Source organism: Somniosus microcephalus, unplaced genomic scaffold, assembly GCF_052327205.1.
Source record: "Somniosus microcephalus isolate GS21.2 unplaced genomic scaffold, FLI_Smic_1.0 unresolved_chr1, whole genome shotgun sequence".
Lineage (NCBI taxonomy): Eukaryota > Metazoa > Chordata > Chondrichthyes > Squaliformes > Somniosidae > Somniosus > Somniosus microcephalus.
In genome coordinates, this window is record NW_028225179.1 from 157,887,859 (window position 1) to 157,912,534 (window position 24,676).

Here is a 24,676-nt window from a genome sequence, read left to right on the forward strand (position 1 = left end):
CAGAGTGTGGTGAATCTTTGGAATTCTCCACCCCAGAGAACTGTGGTACCTAAGTCGTTGAGTATATTAAAGACAGAAATCGATAGATTTTTGAATATTGGGAGAATTAAGGGATGTGGGGATAGTGCAGGAAAGTGGAGATGAGGCAGCATATCAGCCATAATCTTCTTGAATTGCGGAGCAGGCTCGAAAGGCCAAATGGCCTACTCCTGCTCCTATTTTGCATTTTCTTATGTTCTTAAGTTCTTATTATCATACAGTGACCATGACATTACAATGCTGGTCTCCTTACCTAAGGAAGGATGTGCTTGCCATCGAGGGAGTGCAACGAAGGTTCACGAGATTGATTCCTGGGATGGCGGGACTGTCGTCTGAGAAGAGATTGAATAAACTAGGCCTGAATTCTCTTGAATTCAGAAGAATGAGAGGGGATCTCATTGAAGCATACAAAATTATTGCAGGGCTTGATAGGGTGGATGCTGGGAGAATGTTTCCCATGAATCTTTGGAATTCTCTACCCCAGAGGGCTGTGGAGGCTCAGTCATTGGGTATATTCAAAACAGAAGTCGATAGATTTCTGACTAGTAAGGGCATCAAGGGATATGGCGATAAAGCCGGTGAATGGAGTTGCGGCAAAAGATCAGCCATGATCTCATTGAATGGTGGAGCCGGCTCGAAGGTCCGAATGGCCGACTCCTGCTCCTATTTCTTATGTTATCATACAATGCCCATGGGATGACTGGGACAGACAGATCATAGAGTGACTGTGAGATTACTGGTACAGACAGATCATAGAGTGACTGTGAGATTACTGGTACAGACAGATCATAGAGTGACTGTGAGATTACTGGTACAGACAGATCATAGAGTGACTGTGAGATTACTGGAACAGACAGATCATAGAGTGACTGTGAGATTACTGGGACAGACAGATCATACAGTGACTGTGAGATTACTGGTACAGACAGATCATACAGTGAACAGGAGATTACTGGTGCAGACAGATCATACAGTGACCATGAGATTACTGGTACAGACAGATCATACAGTGACCGTGAGATTACTGTTACAGACAGATCATACAGTGACCGTGAGATTACTGGTACAGACAGATCATACAGTGACTGTGAGATTACTGGTACAGACAGATCATACAGTGAACAGGAGATTACTGGTACAGACAGATCATACAGTGACCATGAGATTACTGGTACAGACAGATCATACAGTGAACAGGAGATTACTGGTACAGACAGATCATACAGTGACCGTGAGATTACTAGTACAGACAGATCATACAGTGACCGTGAGATTACTGGTACAGACAGATCATACAGTGAACAGGAGATTACTGATACAGACAGATCATACAGTGACCGTGAGATTACTGGTACAGACAGATCATACAGTGACCGTGAGATTACTGGTACAGACAGATCATACAGTGACCATGAGATTACTGGTACAGACAGATCATACAGTGACCATGAGATTGCTGGTACAGACAGATCATACAGTGACCGTGAGATTACTGGTACAGACAGATCATACATTGACTGTGAGATTACTGGTACAGACAGATCATACAGTGAACAGGAGATTACTGATACAGACAGATCATACATTGACTGTGAGATTACTGGTACAGACAGATCATACAGTGACCGTGAGATTACTGGTACAGACAGATCATACAGTGAACAGGAGATTACTGATACAGACAAATCATACAGTGACCGTGAGATTACTGGTACAGACAGATCATACAGTGACCGTGAGATTACTGGTACAGACAGATCATACAGTGACCGTGAGATTACTGGTACAGACAGATCATACAGTGAACAGGAGATTACTGATACAGACAGATCATACAGTGACTGTGAGATTACTGTTACAGACAGATCATACAGTGACCGTGAGATTACTGGTACACACAGATCATACAGTGAACAGGAGATTACTGATACAGACAGATCATACAGTGAACAGGAGATTACTGATACAGACAGATCATACAGTGACCGTGAGATTACTGGTACAGACAGATCATACAGTGACCGTGAGATTACTGGTACAGACAGATCATACAGTGAACAGGAGATTACTGATACAGACAAATCATACAGTGACCGTGAGATTACTGGTACAGACAGATCATACAGTGACCGTGAGATTACTGGTACAGACAAATCATAGTGACCGTGTGATTGCTGATACAGACAGATCATACATTGACCGTGAGATTACTGGTACAGACAGATCATACAGTGACCGTGAGATTACTGGTACAGACAGATCATACAGTGAACGGGAGATTACTGGTACACACAGATCATACAGTGACCATGGGATTACTGGTACAGACAGATCATACAGTGACCGTGTGATTGCTGATACAGACAGATCATACATTGACCGCGAGATTACTGGTACAGACAGATCATACAGTGACCGTGAGATTACTGGTACAGTCAGATCATACAGTGAACATGAGATTACTGTTACAAACAGATCATACAGTGACCGTGAGATTACTGGTACAGACAGATCATACAGTGACCGTGAGATTACTGGTACAGACAGATCATACAGTGACTGTGAGATTACTGTTACAGACAGATCATACAGTGACTGTGAGATTACTGTTACAGACAGATCATACAGTGACCGTGAGATTACTGGTACACACAGATCATACAGTGAACAGGAGATTACTGATACAGACAGATCATACAGTGAACAGGAGATTACTGATACAGACAGATCATACAGTGACCGTGAGATTACTGGTACAGACAGATCATACAGTGACCGTGAGATTACTGGTACAGACAGATCATACAGTGAACAGGAGATTACTGATGCAGACAAATCATACAGTGACCGTGAGATTACTGGTACAGACAGATCATACAGTGACCGTGAGATTACTGGTACAGACAGATCATACAGTGAACAGGAGATTACTGGTACACACAGATCATACAGTGACCATGGGATTACTGGTACAGACAGATCATACAGTGACCGTGTGATTGCTGATACAGACAGATCATACAGTGACCGCGAGATTACTGGTACAGACAGATCATACAGTGACCGCGAGATTACTGGTACAGACAGATCATACAGTGAACATGAGATTACTGGTACAGACAGATCATACAACTTTAAGTTTCTTTTTTTCGCCTTTTGATCTGCTGTCTTAAGCAGCTTTTCCTGTCTTCCCAATTCCCTGTTTATTTCATTCCTTTGCTGAGTTCCCAGATACTTGCAGGGGGGAGAAATTCGGTCTCGCCCCGTTTGGGGCGCTGGTCCTGGCGATGCGCAAAGTTTAGCGCCAGGTGCAATTTAGCGCCACCTAGCACGATATTGGGTCGTAGCGCCCCTGAATGTGATTGTGGCGCTAAATCAAGCGCTGCACGATACTCTTAAGGCGCTAACCCGGCGGCGCAACCCAATTTCGCGGCGGCGGGGCGCAGCGCAGGTGCTGTCAATAATCACTTCCCCTGAGACACACTGGCGCTGGCCAGCTCTTAAAGGGGCGGGTCATCAGCCACAGGCACAGAGGTTAGCCCTTGTCCCCGAGAAGCCAGCCTCCTGGGTGAGTCGGGGCCTCAAAGGTCTGCTACAGAAGTCTGGCGCAGGATGAAGGCGTCGTGGCTGCTGCCTGGGAACTGCGCATTCACTGCGAGGATCAGCTGTCAGTGGTCACAGACCAGCTGCACATTCAAGGAATGGAACCCCTTGCGGTTGCGGAACTCCTCCAGATTGAATACAGGCGCCCGCAAAGCCACGTGCGTGCAGTCAATGGCGCCCTGCACCATGGGGAAGTCCGCTATTGCTACGAAGCCCTCTGCACGCTCCCGCTGCTTGTCCAGGGTCATTGTGAAGGAGATGTACTGCCGCCTCCTTTTAAACAGGGCATCAGTCACTTGACGGATGCAGCAATGCACCGCAAACTGCGAGATGCTGGCTCTGTCCCCAGTTGCAGCCTGAAAAGAGCCACTTGCGCAGAAGTTCAGGGCAACATTCATCTTGACAGCCACCGACAGAGATGTCCTGCACCTTATCTGAGGCTGCAGATCTGGCTGAAGCAGGTGGCACAGCTCAGTCACCACCTCCTTTCTGAAACGCAGCCTTCTGATACACTGCTCCTCCAACATGTTCATGTCGGAAAACTGCTGTCGGAAAACCCTGCCAGCGTAAGGCCTGGTGTGGCGACGTCTGTTGGCCCTCCTCCGTCTGGCCATGCCTGCCCCTCTCTCCCTGCGTCTCTGTGCCCTTTCCAGATGATTCAGCAGCAGGACGTTCCCCTCCAGTGCAGCCCCCATAATAAGTGTGCACAGAAAGTTTTCCCATTGTAAATGCTCACCAACAGCAAGGTGATGGTCAGAAGGCTGAAGTTCCTCTGCCAGCGCTGGCTCCATGGTGAAATGGCTCTGTGTGCAGCTCAACAACTCTCTGTAACTCTCGAAGAAGTTGTGAGCCAAAAATGGCTGCCGCTTTCAAACCACACCAGTCCCCTTTAAATAACGCCCCTCCAGCCCGAGTGTGACTGGAGAAGGTGTCGTGTCCGTGTGTAGATAAACACACTGAAGACAGGAGTTGGTTCATAGGTATTTACTAAGCAAGTCTGGGGGAAGTGTTCTAAAGGATATACACAATACACAGGCTTATATAGCCCAAGTGGCAATTACCGGCATTACTCACACCTGGGGCTCTTAAAGGCACATACACCACAATTCCTCCCCTTTTAGTTAACCAGTACATCATATTTTAAGTAATTATTAATTACATGTTATATGCAAAATAATATACATTGCTGTAATTAATTAATTATAAGTTAGTCTCTCAGGAGGCTTCCTGACTCGGTCCGGATAACGCCTCGGGGGTGTAGTAGTTTCTGGTGGTGTAGTAGGTTCTTCTGGCAAGGCTGATTCGGCTTGAATGCCAGTGTCGGGTTCATCGGGTTCCAGTATCACCGGATCGGAGGTAGATATGGGTATCTCTACTTCATCGTTAGATGTATAGAGTGGTGGTGTAGGTTGTCCCTTTTCGGATGACTTGATGATTTGGTCGGCATGGCGCCTTATTATGCTTTCTCCGATGTCCACGGTATACATCAGTGGTCCTAGTCGTGTGCAGATAGTTCCAGGCTGCCATTTCTCGGTACGGTAGTCCCGGGCCAAAACCGATTGGCCTATCTGGAAGGCCCTAGTTGGCCTTTCATTCATGCCTTGAAACTGACGGTTCTCCACGTCCCTTCGGATGTTGGGCTTGACCAAATCCAGCCGGCATCTTAGGTTTCTATTGTAGAACATCATGGCGGGAGTTTGGTTGGTAACCATATGTGTTGCATTCCTATATGCAAATAAGAAGTTATCCACCTTGTGCTGAAGTTTTATGTCTTCATTACCCATGGCCTTTATGGCCTTCTTGAAGGTCTGGACAAACCTTTCAGCCAATCCATTGGTGGCGGGATGGTATGGGGCGGACGTGTAGTGCTTTACCCCATTGTTCTTTAAGAACTTTCTGAATTCTTCGGACACAAATTGCGGTCCATTATCAGAACATATCTGTTCCGGCAGCCCGTTCCTGGCAAATATGGTCCTTAATACTGTGATGGTTTTTTCCGTGGTGGTGGAGGACATCTTTATTACCTCCGGCCACTTGGAGTGTGCATCAACTGCGATTAAGAACATTGAGTCCATAAATGGACCAGCAAAGTCGATGTGCACCCTTTGCCAGGGAGATGAGGGCCACTCCCATGGATGTAGAGGGGCCTGTGGCGGAGCATTTTGGACCTTCTGGCATCCTAGGCAGCTCTTGGTCATGTCTTCGATGTCTCCATCGATACCTGGCCACCATACAAACGCCCTAGCTAGGTTCTTCATTTTCACTCCACCCAGATGCCCCTCGTGAAGCTCCTTTAGCACTTTATCCTGGAGTTTGGGTGGAATCACCACTCTGGATCCACACATCAAGGTTCCTCGGCACACTGACAGCTGTTCTCTTCTTTGCGAGAATGCTGGCAACAGTGGTTCGCCATGTGCTGGCCATCCCTTCACTGTTAAATCGTAGACCCGTGAGAGAGTAGGGTCATTTCTTGTCTCCCTTTCAATGGCAGAACTTGTCACCGGTAGACATTCCACTATGGTAGAGTGGAATATCTCTACTGGGTCTACTGTAGGTGCCTCTTCTATCGTTGGCAACGGTAGGCGCGATAAACCGTCAGCATTCCCATGCTGTTTTGACCCTTTGTATTCTATGTTGTATTGGTGTGCCCCTAGAAAAAGGGACCACCTCTGTAGTCTTTGTGCTGTCATAATGGGAACACCTTTTTTAGGGTTGAATATGGAGATGAGGGGTTGATGGTCAGTCAGCAAGGTAAATTTTTGTCCGTGTAGGTAATGGTTGAATTTCTTCACTCCCCATACCAGGCTGAGTGCTTCCCTGTCTATTTGGGCATAGTTACGCTCAGCTGAGTTTAATGAGCGTGACGGAAAAGCTATCGGCCGTTCTGAGCCATCAGGGAATTTATGGGATAATACTGCTCCTATGCCGTAAGGGGATGCATCGCACGCCAGTCTGATTGGTAGTGATGGGTTGTAATGAGCCAAAACTTTCTCGGATGTGATTAAGTCTTTACATTTATGGAAGGCACGTTTACAGTCTTCGTTCCATTTCCAAATCACTCCTGTCTGTAGAAGATCATTAAGAGGGTGTAGAATAGTTGATAAGTTCGGTAAAAATTTATGATAGTAATTTATTAATTCCAGGAATGACCTTAATTGTGAAACATTTTCAGGTGCTGAGGCTTTTATAACTGCTTCAATTTTTTCAGGTGACTTATGCAACCCTTCCTTATTAATTATGTGGCCACAATATGATATCTGATTTTGGAAAAATTCGCACTTGGGGCGATTTGCTCGTAGGCCCCGTTCTTTCAGCCTAGTGAGCACCTGCTCCAAATTGGCACGGTGCTCGTTGTTGGTTTCTCCTGTTATAAGGATGTCGTCTAGGTAGCATTGAGTCCCCGGAATCCCTTGCAGGACTTGCTCCATAGCTCTTTGCCAGATAGCTGGAGCTGATGCTACTCCAAAAACCAGTCGATTGTACTGGTACGGGCCTTTGTGTGTGTTTATTGTGAGATACTTTTTAGAGGTCTCCTCAACCTCCACCTGTAGATATGCCTGTGCCAAGTCAATTTTTGTGAAACGTTTCCCTCCGGATAGTGAGGCGAAAATATCTTCTATCCTCGGAAGAGGATACTGTACCGTGTGAAGGACCGGGTTTACAGTCACCTTGAAGTCCCCACAGATGCGAATTTTTCTCTGTTCCTCAGTTATTTTTCAATGCTTTTTTCATGACTGGAACGATGGGTGTTGCCCATTCGCTCCAATCTATTTTGGATAATACGCCTGCCTTTTCCAAATTCTGCAGCTCTGCCTCGACTGCCGGACGTATTGCGTATGGCACCGGTCTTGCCTTAAAAAATTTGGGAATTGCTGCATCTTCCACTTTTATTGAGGCGGTGATGCCTTTCAAGGTTCCTAGTTTCTCTTGAAACACTTCTTTGGCGTTGGCCAAGATGTCTTTTAATCGTTCAGGTATGATGTCATCATTGTTTTTTTCCTTACTGGTCACCGTCAGTGCCTGAATGGAGTGCCAGTCTAAACGTGTCTTCCTTATCCATTCACGTCCCAACAACGGTGGACCACCATCTTGTAGAGTGTATAAATACAACTTTTGTATTTCTTTGCCGTTGTATACCACAGTCACCCTTATTTTTCCTTTGGGGTATACTTTCTGCCCCGTATATGTTTTTAAGATAATGGATGTGTCTTTTAGAGGTATATGCGAAAATAGCCTCTCGTAATCTCGTCGATTTATTACGGTTAGAGCTGATCCTGTATCTAGCTCCATTTTAACTGGGGACCCTGCTATTGTGAGGGTAACCCAAATGGTTTGGTAATCCTCTTTGGCAAGTACATTATGTAATTTGAGACAGCTTAGTCTCTTGTTTCCGGAGTCGCTATCGCTATTCTGGTCTTCGGAGCTATTGTCCGTCATCATTTATACCTTCCTGTACTTTTCTTTATTGATTTTTTGTTTTCTGTCAGTGGATTTATTTTGTCCAGATTGGCATACCCGTGCAATGTGTCCAATCTTACCACATTTCCTGCATGCTTTGCCCTTGAACCAACAGTCCCTCTGGTTATGGGTGGATCTGCCGCAGCGATAACATCTTCCGAACTCCTGTGTCATTTCATGGGTGCCGAAGTCCTGTGTCTTTTGTTGTATCTCTGCAGCTCCTTTTGCTGCTGCTTCGTATGATACAGCCATACTGAAAGCTTTGTCCAATGTTAAATCTTTTTCAGAAAGCAGTCTTTTTTGTGTTCCTTCACTTAAGAGACCGCAAACGAATTTGTCTCGAAGATAATCCGATAGTCCTGCCCCAAATTGGCAGTACTTTGATAGCTTTCTTAATTCGGTTAGGTAATCAGCGTTACTTTCATTCTTGTGTTGATTTCTCTTGAAGAACTTGAATCGTTCCGCTATCAGCAGCGGTGTTGGGCTTAAATGCTCCTGCAGGGTATCAACAATTTCTTTAAAATTCTTGTCCTTTGGTTTGGCTGGAGTGATTAAGTTTCGTAACAGCCCATATGTCTTCGCGCCCATTAAGTTCAGAAGTACTGAAGCTTTTTTTTCATCTGCTATTCCATTTGCAGTGCAATAAACCTCTACTCTTTCCACGTATGTGGTCCAATCTTCTATTTCGCTATCAAAAGCATCAATATTACCAGATTTAGGCATTTCAGAAAAGATATGGCGCTTCCCGCGCTTTTTTTTTTTCTGTAGCAATGATATGGCGCTTCCCGCGCTTTCCCGCCGCTGCTGCCGATAACAACGCTGTTTTACTGTGGTTTCCGTTTATTCACTGTTGGAGACTCGTTCCCGACGGAGGTCTAAACGCTGACCTGCTTGCCGCGCCGGCCGTCTCCCGAGTGCACCCTCCCAGTCCGTTATTGCTTGCCTCCGATTCCGCTGCCTGTCTCAGCTGTAGAGCCCGCCGCTGGAGCCCCAGCCTGATGCCCAGGAAGGATTAGCGCAGTACCTGTCACCAGCTTGGCCAGCTGGTGAAACCACAGTTTCTCTTACTTCTTTGAGTCTTCTGGACGCTGGAGGAATCGATGTCCTTGAGGTGCTGCCGAATTGCAGGTAAGTCCGTTTCCACTTCGTCGCCACTGTAGTGTCCGTGTGTAGATAAAGACACTGAAGACAGGAGTTGGTTCATAGGTATTTACTAAGCAAGTCTGGGGGAGGTGTTCTAAAGGATATACACAATATACAGGCTTATATAGCCCAAGTGGCAATTACCGGCATTACGCACACCTGGGGCTCTTAAAGGCACATACACCACAATTGCTCTTAAAGGCACATACACCACAGAAGGCTCCAGGTAAGCTGTCCTTATTAGCGCCAGGCGGTACGGTGGGGGGCGCCACTGAATTTCCAGTCCGGGGCGCCCAAAAGGCGTTGCACACTCAAACGACGTCATGATTTGCCTGCGCCCGTGAGCGGGCGCTAAGATTTAGCGTTGGCGCTAAATGTATGCCCAATATGGGGCGAGGCGCTAGGTTCACTGCGCCCGGTCGGAAATTGGTTAGCGCCCCACTTCTCGGCCTCTTTAGGCGCTAATCGGTGGCGCTAACAACTGAATTTCCCCCCCTGGTTTCTAGCGGCTGGCATTCTTTTTCCCTCTATTATTTTCTGCGTTTCCAAATGTTCCCCTTCTCTTATTCTCTGTGCGGCTAAATGTTTTCCGTCTCTTACTTCACTATGCTGTGCACAGAAATGGGCTGCATAGCCTGACCAGTGCTCCCCTTTGTCTAATTCGACCTTTCCCAGAGCCCCTTGACTCTGGACCCTCTCTATCACCTTCTGATATGACTCTGCTTCTTGACTCGTCAGAAACGATACTAAATCAGTTAAACATAATTTTCTCAACTCTTTATCTGTGACATGCTCAACTTCTGTCTAGCCCGTCATTTCTACTAACTTGTTGCTATTACTACTGGTCGGTCGCAGTGTCCTAACCCACCGAAGGATTTCCGTCCTTAACTGACCAGGTCACGCTAACCACGCCAGTCCTAGGATCTTGCCTGCACCGAATAGTTTATAAAAGAATCAGCTGTGAATCAACCTCCTGACTAAGCTCGCCAATTTATAAGATTCCAGAGATGCCAGGGCAGGCGATGTATTACTGCTCCACCATGTGGGAGCTGGTGGACACCATTTTGGTTGCTCGAGGAACTTCGGCTCCGTGTTGATGAGCTGGAGTCCGAGCTTCAAACACTGAGACACATCAGGGAGGGGGCGAGTTACCTGGACGCTGTGTTCCAGGAGGCAGTCACACCCCTTGGATTAATTCATTCAAATTTGGTCCGTGGTCAGTGACAGGTGGGTGTGACTACGAGCGAGGCAGGTATGGGGAACCAGGAGTTAGTGGTGGTTGAGACTCAGCCCTTGCTCTGGTCAAATAGTTACGAGGTTTTACTCTCTGTGTGGGTGAGAGCAGGGACTGCAGTGAGGATGAGCAAACTGACCACAGCACCATGGTACAGGGAGCCATTCAAGTGGGGGGAGCAAAAAGAAATGTGCTAGTGGTAGGGGACTGTACATTTAGGGGGATAAACACTGTTCTCTGCAGACAAGAGCGTGAGTCCCGAAGGCTGTGTTGCCTGCCCGCTACCACGGTAAAGGACATCTCCTCAGGGCTGGAGAGGAACTTGGAGTAGGAGGGGACAGATCCAATTGTCGTGGTCCATGTAGGTACCAATGACATAGGTAGGACAAAGAAAGAGGTTCTGTTGAGGGAGTATGAGCAGCTAGGGGCTAAATTAAAAAGCAGAACCACAACGGTAATAATCTCTGGATTACTACCTGAACCATGTGCAAATTGACACAGGGTAAATAGGATCAGAGAGATGAACGAGTGGCTCGAACATTGGTGTTGGAGAAATGGGTTTCGATTCTTCGGGCACTGGCACCAGAACTGGGATAAGTGGGAGCTGTTCTATCGGGACGGGCTTCATTCGAACCAGGCTGGGGCCAGTGTCCTGGCGAATCGAATAACTAGGGCTGTAGATACGGCTTTAAACTAAATAGTGGGGGGCGGGGGGGAGGGATACGCTGAGCCCAAATTTAAAAAGTCAAAGAAAAATGAGAAGGCAAAAGTGCAGGGTAGCGATAGGGGTAATGATAATCAGGGTGTGACAGGAAGGGACAGAGCGTATACACAAGAGTGCATCAGAAAGTGGGATCAAAGTAGGGAAAAATGGTAAAAAGACAAAACTAAATGCTCTATATCTGAACGCACGCAGCATTCGTAACAAGATAAATGAGTTGACAGCACAAATAGAAATAAATGGGTATGATCTGATGGCCATTACAGAGACGTGGTTGCAAGGTGTCCAAGGCTGGGAACTGAATATTCAGGGGTATTTGCAATTTTGTAAGGATAGGCAGAAATGAAAAGGAGGTGGTGTAGCTCTGTTAATAAGGGATAAGATCAGTGCAGTACTGAGAAATGATATTGATTAGAAGATCAAGATGTAGAATCAGTTTGGGTGGAGATAAGAAATAGTAAGGGTAAGAAATCACTGGTGGCAGTGGTCTACAGGTCCTGAAACAGTAGCCACTCTGTAGGACACAGTATAAGTCAAGAAATAATAGAGGCTTGTAAGAAAGTTACGGCTATAATCATGGGAGATTTTAATCTTCATATTGATTGGACAAAGCAAACTGACAAAGGTAGACTTGAGGAAGAGTTCTTCGAGTGTATACGGGATGGTTTCTTGGAACAATACATTGTGGAACTAACCAGGGAGAAGACTATTTTATATCTGGTAATGTGTAACGAGGCTGGATTAATTAATGATCTCGTAGTGAAGGATCCTCTTGGGAAGAGTGATGATAGCATCGTAGAATTTCAAATTCAATTTGACGGTGAGAAATCTAGGTCTCAAACTAGTGTCCTGAACTTAAATAAAGGTAATTACAAAGGTATGAAAGCAGACTTGGTTAAAGTGGACTGGGAAAATATATTACAGGGTAAGACTGTAGAGCAGCAGTGGCAAACATTTAAGGAGATATTTCATAACTCTCAGCAAAGATATATTCCAGTGAGAAAGAAATACTCTAAGAGAAGGATGAACCATCCGTGGTGAACTAAGGAAGTAAAGGATGGTATCAAATTGAAAAAAAAAGCATGTAATGTTGCAAAGAATAGTGAAAGGCCAGAGGTTAGGGAAATTTAAAAAATGAGCAAACGACGACTAAAAAGATGATAGAGAGAGAGAAGATAGCTTATGAGAGTAAGCTAGCAAGAAATATAAAAACAGACAGTAAGAGCGTCTACAGGTATATAAAAGGAAGAGAGGAGCTAAAGTAAATGCTGGTCCCCTAGAGGATGAGTCTGGGGAATTAATAATGGGAAACGGAAATGGCAGAGACTTTGAACAAATATTTTGTATCGGTCTTCACGGTAGAAGACACTACAAGCATCCCAATAATGGATAATCAAGGAGCTATTTGGGTGGGCGGGGGACTTAAAACAATCACTATCTCTATAGAGAAAGTGCGAGGCAAACTAATGGGACTAAAGGTGGACAAGTCCCCTGGACCCAATAGCCTGCATCCTAGAGTCTTAAAAGAGGTGGCTGCAGAGATAGTGGATGCATTTTTTGTAATCTACCAAAATTCCCTGGATTCTGGAGAGGCCCCAGCGGACTGAAAAACCGCAAATGTAACGCCCCTATTTAAGAAAGGAGGGAAGCAGAAAACAGGCAACTATCGACCAGTTAGCCTAACATCTGTCATTGGGAATATGCTGGAGTCCATCATTAAGGAAGTGGTAACAGGACATTTAGAAAATCATGACATAGTCAAGCAGAGTCAGTATGGTTTTATGAAAGGGAAATCATGTTTGACAAATTTTCTGGAGATCTTTGAGGATGTAACGAGCAGGGTTGATAAAGGGGAACAAGTAGATCTCGTGTATTTGGATTTCCAGAAGGTGCCACATAAAAGGTTATTACATAAGATGAGAGCTCACAGGGTTGGGGGTTATATATTAACATGGATAGAGGATTGGCTAACTAACAGAAAACAGACAGTCGGGATAAATGGGTCATTTTAAGGTTGGCAAACTGTAACTAGTGGGGTCCCGCAGGGATCAGTGCTGGGGCCTCAACTATTTACAATCTATATTAATGACTTGGATGACGGGACCGAGTGTAATGTAGCCAAATTTGCTGATGATACAAAGATAGGTGGGAAAGCAAATTGTGTGGAGGACGCAAAGAATCTCCAAAGGAATATAGATAGGCTAAGTGAGTGGGCAAAAATCTGGCAGATGGAGTATAATGTGGGAAAATGCGAGGTTATCCACTTTGGTAGGAAAAATAAAAAAGCACATTATTATTTAAATGGGGAGAGATTACAAAATGCTGAGGTACAGAGGGATCTGGGGGTCCTTGTACATGAATCACAAAAAGTTAGCATGCAGATACAGCAAGTAATTAGAAAGGCAAATGGAGTGTTGGCCTTTATTGCAAAGGGAATGGTGTATAAAAGTCGGGAAGTCCTGTTACAACTGTACAGGGCATTGGTGAGACCACACCTGGAGTACTGCGTACAGTTTTGGTCTCCTTATTTAAGGAAGGATATACTTGCATTAGAGGCAGTTCAGAGAAAGTTCACTAGGTTGATTCCTGAGTTGAAGAGGTTGTCTTATGAGGAAAGGTTGAGCAGGTTGGGCCGATACTCATTGGGGTTTAGAAGAATGGGAGGGGATCTTATAGAAACATAAGATTCTGAAGGGGCTTGACAGGGTAGATGCAGAAAGGATGTTTCCCCTCGTGGGGGAAACAAGAACTCGGGGGCATAATTTCAGAATAAGGAGTCCCCGATTTAAAACAGAGATGAGAAGGAATTTCTTCTCTCAGAGGGTCGAGAATCTTTGGTATTCTCTTCCCCAGAGAGCTGTGGAGGCTGGGTCATTGAATATATTTAAGGTGGAGATAGACAGATTGTTGAACGAGAAGGGAGTCAAGGGTTACGGGGAGTGAGCAGGGAAGTGGAGTTGTGGTCAAGATCAAATCAGCCATGATCTTATTGAATGGTGGAGCAGGCTCGAGGGGCCAAATGACCTCCTCCTGCTCCTATATCTTATGTTCTTATGTTATGTTCAGAGGGACCCTGGTTCCAAATGATTCGAGGTTGACCCGTATTGGGGACAGTGATTTAACTTTATTCAGCACAAGCAAGACTTCATTCATTACAGTATTCAAGCAGCAGTTACAGTGTATAATTGAGACTTATATTACCACTCATACTCTGGGTACAAGCCGCAACTGTGAGTAAGCTGCACCCTGTGTCTCTTGTCTCTCATCTCTTCTCGTCTCCCGGGGGTCTCCTTGTTTCTTCCTGAATCCTTCTACTGTGTCTCTGGAATCTCCTACTCCTGGAATCCCCTGCTCCTGGAATCCCCTGCTCCTGGAATCCCCTGCTCCTGGAATCCCCTGCTCCTGGAATCCCCTGCTCCTGGAATCTCCTGCTCCTGGAATCTCCTGCTCCTGGAATCTCCTGCTCCTGGAATCTCCCGCTCCTGGAATCTCCCGCTCCTGGAATCTCCCGCCCCTGGAATCTCCCGCCCCTGGAATCTCCCGCCCCTGGAATCTCCCGCCCCTGGAATCTCCCGCCCCTGGAATCTCCCGCTCCTGGAATCTCCCGCTCCTGGAATCTCCCGCTCCTGGAATCTCCCGCTCCTGGAATCTCCCGCTCCTGGAATCTTCTACTCCTGGAATCTCCCGCTCCTGGAATCTCCCGCTCCTGGAATCGTCTACTCCTGGAATCTCCCGCTCCTGGAATCTCCCGCTCCTGGAATCTCCCGCTCCTGGAATCTTCTACAATTTGAGGCTGTTAAGAACTCCTTATATCCTTACTCTCATTCAAAACCTATGGAACCCTCCTGAACCAATGACTGACTGACACCCAAACCCAAAATCCAATCATAAAGATGCCACGTTGGTATCAACCTGGCTTACGCAGGCTTTTGGTCTGATGACACTCTTACATCATCTGTTTTTGACCATTAAGACTCTTTTTAAAACGTGTTTCTGGGATGTGGGCATCGCTGACCAGGCCAGCATTTATTGCCCATCCCTAATTGCCCTTGAGTAGGTGGTGGTGAGCCGCCTGTTGAACTGTTGCAGTCCGTGAGGTGAAGGTACTCCCACAGTGCTGTTCGGTAGGATGTTCCAGGATTTTGACCCAGTGACGATGAAGAAACGACAATATACTTCCAAGTCAGGATGGTGTGTGACATGGGTGGTAACTTGGAGGTGTTGGTGTTCACATGCGCCTGCTGCCCTTGTCCTTCTAGGTGGCAGAGGTCTCGAGTTTGCGAGGTGCTGCTGAATAAGTCTTGGTGAATTGCTGCAGTGCATCTTGCAGATGGCACACACTGCAGCCACGGTACACCGGTGGTTGGGGGAATGAATGTTTAAGTTGGTGGATGGGGTGCCAATCAAGCGGGCTGCTTTGTCCTGGAATGTGTCGAGCTACTTGAGTGTTGTTGGAGCTGCACTCATCCAGGCAAGTGGAGAGTATTCCATCACACTCCTGACTTGTGCCTTGTAGATGGTGGAAAGGCTTTGGGGAGTCAGGAGGTGAGACATGGGTGGTAACTTGGAGGTATTGGAGATTGCGGTAATTGGCCGGGTTGGGTTTGTCCTGCTTTTTGTGGACAAGACATACCGCGGCAGTTTTCCACATTGTCGGATAGATGCCAGTGTTGTAGCTGTACTGGAACAGCTTGCCTAGAAGCGCGGTTAGTTCTGGAGCACAAGTGTTCAACACGACAGACGGGATGATGACAGGGCCCATAGCCTTCCCTGTATTTTTAAAAATTCATTTTTATGGGATGTGGGCGTCGCTGGCAAGGCCAGCATTTATTGCCCATCCCTAATTGCCGTTGAGAAGGTGGTGGTGAGCTGCCTTCTTGAACTGCTTCAGTCCTTGGTTGGGGGACTGAATGTTTAAAGTGTTAGAGGGGGTGCCAATCAAGCGGGTGCTTTGTCCTGTATGGTGTCGAGATTCTTGAGTGTTATTTGCGCTGCAGCCATCCAGGCAAGTGGAGAGTATTCCATCACACTCCTTACTTGTGCCTTGTAGATGGTAGAAAGGCTTTGGGGAGTCAGGAGGTGAGACACTCGCTGCAGAATACCTAGCCTCTGAACTGCTGTTGTTGCCACAGTATTTATGAGGCTGGTCCAGTTAAGTTTCTGGTCAATGGTGACCCCCAGGATGTTGATGGTGGGGGATTCGGCGATGGTAATGCCATTGAATGTCAAGGGGCGGTGGTTAGACTCTCGCTTGTTGAAGATAGTCATTGCCTGGCACTTCTGTGGCACGAATGTTACCTGCCACTTATCAGCCCAAGCCTGAACGTCGTCCAGGTCTTGTTGCATGCGGGCATGGACTGCTTCATTATCTGAGGAGTTGTGAATGGCACTGAACACTGTGCAGTCATCAGGGAACATCCCCACTTCTGACCTTATCCAGTGCACACAGCCGTTTCTTGCTACCACATGGAGTGAATTGGCTGAAGACGGGTTTCTGTGATGGTGGGGACCTCAGGAAAAGGCCGATATGGATCATCCACTGGGCACTTCTGGCTGAAGATAGTGACAAACGCTTCAGCCTTGTCTTTTGCACTCACGTACTGGGCTCCACCATCCTTGAAGATAGAAACATAGAAACATAGAGGATAGGAGCAGGAGTAGGCCATTTGGCCCCTCGAGCCTGTTCCGCCATTTAATGAGATCATGGCTGATCATCCAAATTCAGTACCCTGTCCCTGCCTTCTCCCCATATCCCTTGATCTCTTTAGCCTTAAGAAATATATCTAACTCCTTCTTGAATATATTTAATGAATTGGCCTCAACTGCCTTCTGTGGGAGAGAATTCCACAGGTTCACCACCAAGATGGGGATATTCATGGAGCCTCCTTCTCCCGTTAGTTGTTCAATGGTCCACCACCATTCACGACTAGATGTGGCAGAACTGCAGAGCATTGATCTGATCCGTTGATTGTGGGTTCGCTTCGCCCTGTCTATAGCATGCTGCTTCTGCTTTTTAACATGCATGTAGTCCCGTGTTGCAGCTTCCCCAGGTTGGCACCTCATTTTTCGGTACGCCTAATGTTGCTCCTGGCATGCTCTTCTACACTCCTCAGTGAACCAGGGTTGGTCCCCTGGTTTGATGGTAATGGTAGACTGAGGGATATGTCGGGCCATGAGGTTACTGATTGTGGTGGAATACAATTCTGCTGCTGCTGATGGCCCACAGCGCCTCATGGATGTCCAGTTTTGAGCTGCTTCATCTGTTCTGAATCTATCCCATTTAGCACGGTGGTAGTGCCACACAACACGACGCAGGTTGTCCTCTGTGTGAAGACGGGACTTCGACTCCACAATGACTGTGCAGTGGTCACTGCTGCCAATGCTGTCATGGACAGATGCATCTGAGACAGGTAGTTTGGTGAGGACGAGGTCAAGTAGCTTTTTCCCTCATGTTGGTTTTCTCACCCCCTGTCACAGGCCCAGACTGGCAGTTATGTCCTTCAGGACTTGGCCAGCTCGGTCAGTAGAGGAGCTACCGAGGCATTCTTGGTGATGGACATTGAAGTCCTCCACCCAGAGTACATTCTGTGCCCTTGCTACTCTCAGTGCTTCTTCCAAGTGGTGTTCAACATGGAGGAGAACTGATTCATCAGCTGAGGGAGGGCGGGAGGTGTTAATCAGCAGGAGGTTTCCTTCACCTTGCTTTACCTAAAGCCATGAGACTTCTTGGGGTCCGGAGTCAATATTGAGGACTCCCAGGGCCAATCCTTCCCGACTGTATACCACTGTGCCGCCACTCCTGGTGGGTCTGTCCTGCTGGTGGGACAGGAAATGTCCAGGGATGGTGATGGAGGAGTTTGGGACAGTGACTGAAAGGTATGATTCTGTGAGTATGAGTCTGTCAGGCTGTTGCTTGACTTGTCTGTGGAACAGCTCTCCCAATATTGGCACAAGTGCCCAGGTGTTCGTGAGGAGGACTCTGCGGGGTTGACTGGGCTGGGTGTGCCATTGTCATGTCCGTAGCTGGTACCGATGTCAATGCTGGGTGGTCCATGCGGTTTTATCTGAGGTATTTATGGCAATACTAAAGGAATATGTCTCCACAGGTTGAGATATGGCACTTGCTGTTAGCCTTTGTTTTTACAATTCACTGCGGATGTTCTAACATATCAAAACAAGTATTCAAAAAAACAACTAACATCTAATTCATAACAATCTTACAGTCCCTGCCTCGTATCTCAGTCTCTGGAATTCCATTAATTCTCTCAGCTTTTCTCACAGACTGACTGTCGCTTTGCTAACAAGGCTTGTTAAAGTCTGCACCTTTAATATTTGGTCAAGCAGGCCCAAGGCCTCTTTCTTCTATTTTAATATCTAACCGGGTCTACCCAAGGCATATTACACTGGTTTATAAACATGATTATTCAAGAATCGGCGAGCATTGACTGACAGTTACATAATACCAACCTAAACCTACAACTAATAATATTTATTTCATTTCATCCATGTTAGCTAGTGGGAATCTGAAATGGGGATTTCTCAGGATTCTTACACTGGGACAGACAGATACTCACTGGAGGACTTATCAGGAACAGTTGTAAGCGTGTAGCTCTCATCTCCTTATGCTGCTCGAAGCTCAAAGTCCAAGTCCCTCTGAGCTTTTGGGTGCTGTTCCATTTATCGACCCCACCCATAAAACTGGCCCCGCCGCCAGATCGGGATAATCAGCCTGGCGAGTTTCCGCTGATTGTGCCCGTTTGAGGAAGCTCTTCAAATTGAACTAATTTTTAGGGGCACAGACACTAGTAGGCACGTTTTAACAGTTTTTAAATATTAAAGAATATTTAATTTATGAAGAAACCGACTAGTGTACACCAGTGAAATCGGTAAATGGTTCAGTACAGTTTTAAAGTCATTTTCAGTGGATTTAATTCAGATTAATCACGGTGGTGGTCTAGACACTATTAATAAAATGCTTATTTTTTGTGACCATAGAATGATACAGAACAAAAGGAGGCCATTCGGCCCATCTTTGGTAGAGCTATCCTATTAATCCCAGTCCCCTGCTCTCTCCCCACAGCCTTATCATTTTTTCCCTTGAACTATTTATCCAATACTCTTTGGAATGTTACTATTGAATCTGCTTTCACCGCCCTTTCAGGCAGCGTGTTCCAGATCACAACAACTCGCTGTGTAAAAAATGTTTCCTCATGTCGCCTCTGGTTCTTTGGCCAATCACCTTCAATCTGTGTCCTTTGGTTACCAACCCTTTTGCCATTCGAAACAGTTTCTCCTTATTTACTCGATCAAAAACATTCATGATATTGAACACGTCTGTCAAATCTCCTCTTAACCTTCTCTGCTCTAAGGAGAACAACCCCAGTTTCTCCACGTGACTGAAGTCCCTCATCCCTGGTACCATTCTACTAAATTTCTTCCTCACCCTGTCCAAGGCCTTGACATCCTTCCTAAAGTGCGGTGCCCAGAATTGAACACAATCCTCCAGCTGAGGCCTAACCAGTGTTTTATAAAGGTTTAGCATAACCTCCTTGCTTTTGTACTCTATTCCTGTATTAATAAAGCCAAGGATCCCATATTATTTTAACAGCCTTCTCAACTTGTCCTGCCACTTTCAAAGATTTATGTACATACACCCCCAGGGGTCTCTTTGTTCCTGCACACCTTTAAAATTGTACCATTGAGATCATATTGCCTCTCCTCATTCTTCCTACCAAAATATCACTAAACATCTCTCTGCATTAAATGTTGTCTATCATTTGTCTGACCGTTTCACCAGCCTGTCTATGTCCTTCTGAAGTCTGTTACTATCCTCCTCATTATTTACAACATTTACAAGTTTCATATCGTCTGAATACTTTGAAATGATGCCTTGTATACCCAAGTCCAGGTCATTAATAGATATCAAAAGGAGCAGTGGTCCTAATAAGGACCCAGGGATCACCACTGTATACTTCCCTCCAGTCTGAAAAACAACCATTCACCACTACTCGCTACTTTCTGCCCTTTAATCACATGGGCTTTAATTTTGCTAACAAGTCTCTTATGTGGTACCTTGTTTTGAAAGCCTATATACACCACATCCACCTCACTACCTTCATCAACTCTCCCCGTTACTTCATCAAAGAACTCGATCACGTTAGTCAAACACGATTTGCCTTTAACAAATCTGTGCTGACCTTCATTTACTCGCCCATACTTTCCCAAACGCTGATTAATTTTGTCCCAGGTTATTGTCTCTACAACTTTCCCCACCACCGACGTTAGGCTGACTGGCCTGTAGTTGCCAGGTTTAGCCCTCTCCCCTTTTTAAAAGAGCGGTGTAACATTTGCAATCCTCCGGTCCTCTGGCACCGCCCCCAGATCTAAGGATCATTGGAAGATTGTGGCCAGAACCTCCGCAATTTCCCCCCTTACTTCCCCCAGTAACATAGGATGCATCCCATCCAGACCGGGGACTTTTCTACTTTGAGGAACACACACACACACATCTACCCGTATACACCCAGTCCCACAGAGTGACTTTCCTCAGTGAGTAATCTGGTAAGGAGTATGGAATGTGTTCAACCCCCAGGTATTTAACCCCAGTTTGTGGTGCATTAAACTGGGAACAGTATTTAGTTGTACATTGAGGCTCCAGTTCCAGCTTTTGTTCATTTTAGTATTTATATCCCCACAGAATCACACAGTGCGGAGGCGGGTGTAATGTTTGATATTTTCAGAAGCTGTGACCTCCCTCCCTGGAAGTCCCGGTGTTTTCTGCTGTTGTCAGATCCTCGTTTCCTCCCCTCAGGGCGGCTCTTTTCTCGAATTGAGAAACAAAAAAATCAGTCAGAAAGGGGGATCTCGGTGAGAGCATCTCTCCCCGATCCCCGGCCAGTCTCTCCCCGATCCCCGGCCAGTCTCTCTCCCCGATCCCCGGCCAGTCTCTCCCCCCGATCCCCGGCCAGTCTCTCCCCCCGATCCCCGGCCAGTCTCTCCCCCCGATCCCCGGCCAGTCTCTCCCCCCGATCCCCGGCCAGTCTCTCCCCCCGATCCCCGGCCAGTCTCTCCCCCCGATCCCCGGCCAGTCTCTCCCCCCGATCCCCGGCCAGTCTCTCCCCCCGATCCCCGGCCAGTCTCTCCCCCCGATCCCCGGCCAGTCTCTCCCCCCGATCCCCGGCCAGTCTCTCCCCCCGATCCCCGGCCAGTCTCTCCCCCCGATCCCCGGCCAGTCTCTCTCTAATCCCTGGTGAATCTCTCTAATTCTTTGCTTTTTCTCCCAGTCTCTGTGACCCTGGATGTGGAAACAGCGAATCAAGAACTCGAGGTGTCTGAGGATCTGAAGAGTGTGAGATGGACCGAGACCCGGAGGAATCTCCCTGACAGCGGGAAGAGGTTTACAGTCTGGGCCTGTGTGCTGGGATCGGAGGGATTCACATCGGGGAGACATTACTGGGAGGTGGAGGTGGCGGGGAATGAGCGCTGGAGTCTGGGAGTAGCCGCAGAGTCTGTGGAGAGGGAGGAAGGGGTCAGACTGATCCCGGAGACTGGAGTCTGGACCATCGAGCAGATTTATGATGAGTTTTATGTAAACTCCTCCCCTGAATCCCCTCTCCCCGCTGGTCTGATCCCCGGGAAGGTGGGAGTTTATCTCAGTTATGAGTCCGGGACAGTTTCATTTTACAGCGCGGACACCAAGTCCCATCTCCACACCTTCACTGGGAATAAATTCACGGGGAAACTTTATCCTTATTTCTGGACTTGGGATAAAAACAAGTGGCTGAGAATCTGCTCCGGCTCCGATCCGGGTCTGTAAAAGGGGCGGGGCCTCGGGCCGGCCCGCATCACCCATGACGTCACAATGACTTGACCCCGCGCCATTCGGGTCAGGAGCAGAGGTCAGGGGTCAGGAGTTAGAAAATGTAATTTCCAAATTACACATTGTAAAATCCCAATGAGACTGTAAATACAACCAATAAAAATATAAAATGTCAGAAGAAGAAAGACTTGCATTTCTATAGCGCCTTTCACGACCACAGGGCTTCCCAAAGCACTTTACAGCCAATGAAGTACTTTTTGGAGTGTAGTCACTGTTGTAATGTGGGAAACGCGGCAGACAATCTGCACAGCAAGCTCCCACAGACAGCAATGAGATAATGACCAGATAATCTGTTTTTTGTTACGCTAATTGAGGGATAAATATTGGCCAAGGCACCGGGGAAAACTCAATCACAAAAGCAAAATACTGCGGATGCTGGAAATCTGAAATAAACAGAGAAAATGCTGGAAATACTCAGCAGGTCAGGCAGCATCTGTGGAGAGAGAAACAGAGTTAACGTTTCAGGTCGATGACCCTTCCTCAGAACTCTTCTCTGAAATAGTGCCTTGGGATCTTTTACATCCACCTGAGAGAGCAGACAGGGCCTCGGTTTAAGGTCTCATCGAAAAGACACCTCCGACAGTGCGGCGCTCGCTCAGTACTGCACTGGAGTGTCAGCCTAGATTGTTGTGCTCATGTCACTGGAGTGGGACTTGAACCCACAACTTTCTGACTCAGGAAGCGAGAGTGCCAGCAACTGAGCCACTGGCTGACACTGTAATAAAAACAAAGACTAAAATAAAAAGTAAAACCGACAGCAACTCCATCCCAGCCCTTTCTCATCACTGCCCCACTCCTTTATATTAAAAAGCAGGTATAAGTTGTGCTCTCAAAATGAGGACATTCCTCAGTTCATCAGCACCATTAGTGATGAGAAGTACACAAACTATCTCTCTTCAAGATGACGGGGAATTTGCAAATCTTCGGTTTAACGGGCTGAATGTTCACTTTTACTGCGGTGCGGGCTGTAAAACGGGCGGCCGATCCGCTGACGCCTGTTGTGGTAAAAGTGAAAATTCACCCCAGAGTGTTTGACGTTCCCTCGCAGTTGATTGTAGTGCCACTTTCAGCCAGGAGATGGTGATGGCGAGCTGCACAAAGAGCTGTAAAGTTTTACAGTGCAGTATCACCACCTGCTGGTGGAAATCGGTACTGAGGGAATATCAAAAACAGCAAATGCTGAAACACTCGGCTGATCAGACAATTCAGGCAGGACCTTCCTTCAGAACTGAAAGATAATGGGATCAGAAAAAAGAATGGAAAATAAACACGAGCCTAGAATTCCCTCTTCTGTGCTCCTGGCACACACCGAGACCCTGTCGGGAAAATCCGCATTCCCGGTCTGTCCAATGTTCAAAAAAGCACAGGTTGGGATTGTGGAATTTCCCAATATGGGCTCTTGCTGTGTGTCAGGAGAGCGGAATTCCAAAATCTGGGCCTGTATTCCGAGTACAGAGAGGAGATTAATCAGTTAAATAATCTCTGAAGTGGGTGCTGAAGACATGAAATTTATTTCCAGAGGGTGCCTGGGAGATACTTTGGTCAAAAGTGAATGGAAACTAGTTACTGGATTATCCTAGGCAGCGCCCTAGGTATGTGTCAGACCGTTACTCCACCCCTTGGTCCTGGATTTGAATCAAACAACAACAACAAATTGCATTTATATAGCACCTTAAACATAGTAAAATGACCCAAGGCGCTTCACAGGAATGTTATCAAACCAAATCTGATACTGAGTTTGGTCAAAGAGGTAGGTTTAATGTAATGTCCATGTAATGTAATTAGCGCCACAGTCACTCGGAGGAATGCCAGGGTTCGATGAACAGACTGCGACTATCTTCTTGTTCAGTATTACTTCTTTGTACTGGATGTTTAATGCATAATAAACCTGTTTTACTGATGTACAATATACCTGGACCCAGAGTGGTTTGTGTAGTCACGGAGAAATTATTCTGAAGAACTTTTAAAAGCGACATAATCCCTCAGTCTTCTCTTATCTAGAGAAAAGAGCCCCAGCCTGGGTGCTCTCCAGTGACTCCTCCCGCTGGACGTGGCCATCAGGTGAGGACACAACTGAGCTCAGCTCTGCTGTTCCCGAGACTGGAGTTGGTGCCTTCAGGGGAAGAAGCGAGGAAATTGAGGTTTGAGGGACTTCTACAAAGAAAGCCACATTATAAAAAGGCGATTGGCTGTGCTGGTGCTCAGCTCACTGTGCCACGGTGCTCGCTGCACTCCACACATGGTGATCTCCCAGTCTGAGCTGTGCTGCCCTATAAGCTGCAGTGAAATCTCTTTTACAATCCTCAGTGCATTGAGAAATATTGTGGTTTTCAACTTATTTTTTTCATGAGTAAGCTCTGTCACTGTAGTGTGGCAAATTCAGTTGCCCCCTTTTCACCCGCCCCTCCAGTGCCACACATCTGTTCCCAGCTGATGGGGCTCACTGGCAAACTGTTCCTCCCGGATATAAAACACAAAGTGCTGGCAGTGCATGGCAGGCCAGTCAGTATCTGTAAAGAGAAAAGAGCCGATTGATGGTTTGAATGTGAATCTTTTCATCAGAACTCCTGATGAGGCGTTATACACCTGAAACACCTTT

The 24,676-nt window shown here is 46.7% G+C and overlaps 1 protein-coding gene across 1 annotated transcript in view; it reads left to right on the forward strand.

The window, feature by feature from the left end:
* The window catches only part of LOC147096348 (zinc-binding protein A33-like), a 44,348-nt gene extending 20,362 nt beyond the window's left edge, over positions 1 to 23,986 (forward strand). The window contains exon 6 of the mRNA XM_085975151.1: positions 21,482 to 23,986. Within this exon, the coding sequence (XP_085831277.1) occupies positions 21,482 to 22,014 (533 nt within the window). The 3' untranslated portion in view covers positions 22,015 to 23,986. The remainder of the gene's footprint in view (positions 1 to 21,481) is intronic.
* The last annotated feature ends 690 nt before the right edge of the window (positions 23,987 to 24,676 follow it).